The 234-nt window shown below is 62.8% G+C and overlaps 1 protein-coding gene across 1 annotated transcript in view; it reads left to right on the top strand.

The window, feature by feature from the left end:
- Positions 1 to 234, top strand: part of HUNK (hormonally up-regulated Neu-associated kinase) — a 53855-nt gene that overhangs the window by 39734 nt on the left and 13887 nt on the right. Inside the window, exon 6 of the mRNA XM_015560279.1 lies at positions 153 to 208. Coding sequence (XP_015415765.1) covers positions 153 to 208 — 56 coding nt within the window. The remainder of the gene's footprint in view (positions 1 to 152; positions 209 to 234) is intronic.

Raw genomic sequence — 234 nt, 5'->3', positions numbered from 1 at the left:
CCCCCAGCCGGCTCCGCCTGCACTGGCGATCGGCAGGTTCCGAGGGGCGGCCCGGGGCGGGGCCCGGGGCTCAGGCCTCCTCTCCCTGCTGGAGCGAGTGAGACGCCATCGCTTCACACCCGGCTGACGTGCTCTGTGCTTGTTTGTTTCAGAGACTTGAAGATAGAAAACCTGCTGCTGGACGAGGACAATAACATCAAGCTGATCGGTAAGGCGTGAGTGTGTGTGTGTGTG

Source organism: Myotis davidii, unplaced genomic scaffold (assembly GCF_000327345.1).
Source record: "Myotis davidii unplaced genomic scaffold, ASM32734v1 scaffold170, whole genome shotgun sequence".
In the NCBI taxonomy this organism is placed as follows: Eukaryota; Metazoa; Chordata; class Mammalia; order Chiroptera; family Vespertilionidae; genus Myotis; species Myotis davidii.
This window is presented reverse-complemented; position numbering and strand designations above follow the sequence as displayed.